General features: G+C 64.1%; 1 protein-coding gene across 1 annotated transcript in view; it reads right to left on the bottom strand.

Moving 5' to 3' along the window:
• ETH_00036845 (uncharacterized protein) overlaps positions 1–1564 on the bottom strand; it is a gene marked incomplete at both ends in the record, with an annotated part of 2384 nt that extends 820 nt beyond the window's left edge. The window contains 2 exons of the mRNA XM_013373811.1: positions 3–1164; positions 1526–1564. Of these exons, the coding sequence (XP_013229265.1) occupies positions 3–1164; positions 1526–1564 (1201 nt within the window). The remainder of the gene's footprint in view (positions 1–2; positions 1165–1525) is intronic.
• Between the last annotated feature and the right edge of the window lie 343 nt (positions 1565–1907).

Genomic DNA, 1907 nt, shown 5'->3' with positions numbered 1-1907 from the left:
CCCCCGAGGGGCCTCCGGGGGGGCCCCCGGGGGGGCCCCTGCGGGGGCCCCTGCGGGGGCCCCGGGGGGAGCCCCTGAGGGGGCCCCCGGGGGTGGCCCGGGCGGGGAGGGCCCCGGGGTGGCCCCCGGGAGGGCCCCCGCGGGGGCCTCAGGCGGGGATTTCGAGGGGGACTTTGCGGGGGCCCCTGGGGAGGATTTTGAGGGGGCCTTTGGGGGGGCCCCCGAGGGGGGCCCTGGGGAAGATTTGGGGGAGGACTTTGGGGGGGCCTCTGGGGGGCCCCCGGGAGGAGCACCAGGGGGGCCCTTCGGGGGGGCCCCTGGGGGGGCCTTCGAGGACGATTTCGGGGGACCACCGGGGGGGGCCCCTGGGGGGCCCCCTGGGGGGGCCCCCGAGGGGCCTCCTGGAGGGCCGCCTGGGGGGCCCCCTGGCGGGGCCTTTTTGGAGGCCCCAGGGGTGGCGTCGGGGGACGGCTTGGAGGGGGCCCCTGGGGGGGCCCCTGGGGATCCGCCGGGAGGTGGGTTGGGAGGGCCTCCTCCTAGAGGGGCCCCCGGGGGGGCCCCTGGGAAGCCCCCGAAGGGAGCCCCTGGGGGGGCCCCTGTGGGGGCCCCCCCGGTGGCCCCCAGGGGGGCCTCCCAGTACTGCCAGGGGGGCCCCTCAGGGGCCCTCAAGAGATATATGGCGTTGACGAAGAGGCGGGAGAGCAGCAAGTGGCAGCAGCTAGAAACAGCAGCGGCACTGACGAAGTTCATGGGGGCTGGGGGGCCCCCCAGTACCCTGGGGAGTCCGGACGCCCCCCGGGGGCCCCATCTGTAGGGCCCCTGGGCATCTATGCAATCTGTTAATAAATATAAAAGGCCCCTAATGGTACTTGGCATTAAAGAGAAGTTCATGGAAGTCAAAGAGTCCACAAAGAGCTTCAAAGAAGGGTACAGAAGCTCCTCAGGGCAGTCCTGCTGCTGCTGCTGCTGCTGCTGCTGCTGCTCGTCCATGGCGCGCATCAGGGCCTGCAGCGGGGGCCCCACCAGCGTAGTGAGCCACTGCACATCTGGGGGCCCCAAAAGGGTACTGGGGGCCCCCAAAAAGGAGTCAAAGAGGGGCCCCAAAAGGGAAGAAGCAGCAAGGAACATGGACTGCGGCAAGTGGCTCACGCACTCCAGCTCAAACTGCAGCAGCAGCAGCAGCAACAGCAACAGCAGCAACAGCGGCAGCAGAGCAGGGAAACGTCTTTCTTGCTGCTGGAGATAGGGGCAAGCGGAGGGAGTAGAGAACTAAACCCTAGACCCTAAACCCTAAACCCTAAACCCTAAACCCGAAAAGCGACAAAAGAGACTGAAGAGACCCCGGGAAAGCAATTGAGAGATCCAAGCAAAGAAACACACCAAGTGCAAACCCTAAACCCTACACCCTAAACCCTAACCTCTGGTCCCCAAGCCCCAAATCCTAAAGCAGAGTGGGACAAGTTTCACGCAGCACAAATGACACCCGTAAACCCCAAACCCTAAACCCTAAACCCTAAACCCTAACCTCGATGAGCTTTTTGATGAAACCCTCGATGTCTCGCATGTAACATGCGAGGTAGCAAACGTTTCTGACTAGATCCGGGAGTTCCTGTCTCCCAGCAGCCTGTCCACAAACCCTAAACCCTAAACCCCAAACCCTAAACCCCAAACCCTAAACCCTGCATAATTGTTCCAACCTCTGGTCCATTCTGCGCAGAAAAGGAGAGCGCGCGGGCGCCATGCAGCTTGGCCTCGCTCCCAAGGGCTCGAGCAAGGGTTTAGGGTTTAGGGTTTAGGGTTTAGGGTTTAGGGTTTAGGGTTGCCTTGAGAATGATGAGAATGGGCCTGAAGTCGAGGTCGGAGATAATGGCCCAAAGCTTCCGCGGCAGCTCTTTGGGCAAAATGTG

Source organism: Eimeria tenella, genomic scaffold (genome assembly GCF_000499545.2).
Source record: "Eimeria tenella Houghton genomic scaffold, Eth_scaff1760, whole genome shotgun sequence".
Classification (NCBI taxonomy): Eukaryota; Apicomplexa; class Conoidasida; order Eucoccidiorida; family Eimeriidae; genus Eimeria; species Eimeria tenella.
Note: the sequence above shows the minus strand (reverse complement) of the source record. Positions and strands in the feature narration are given on the sequence as shown.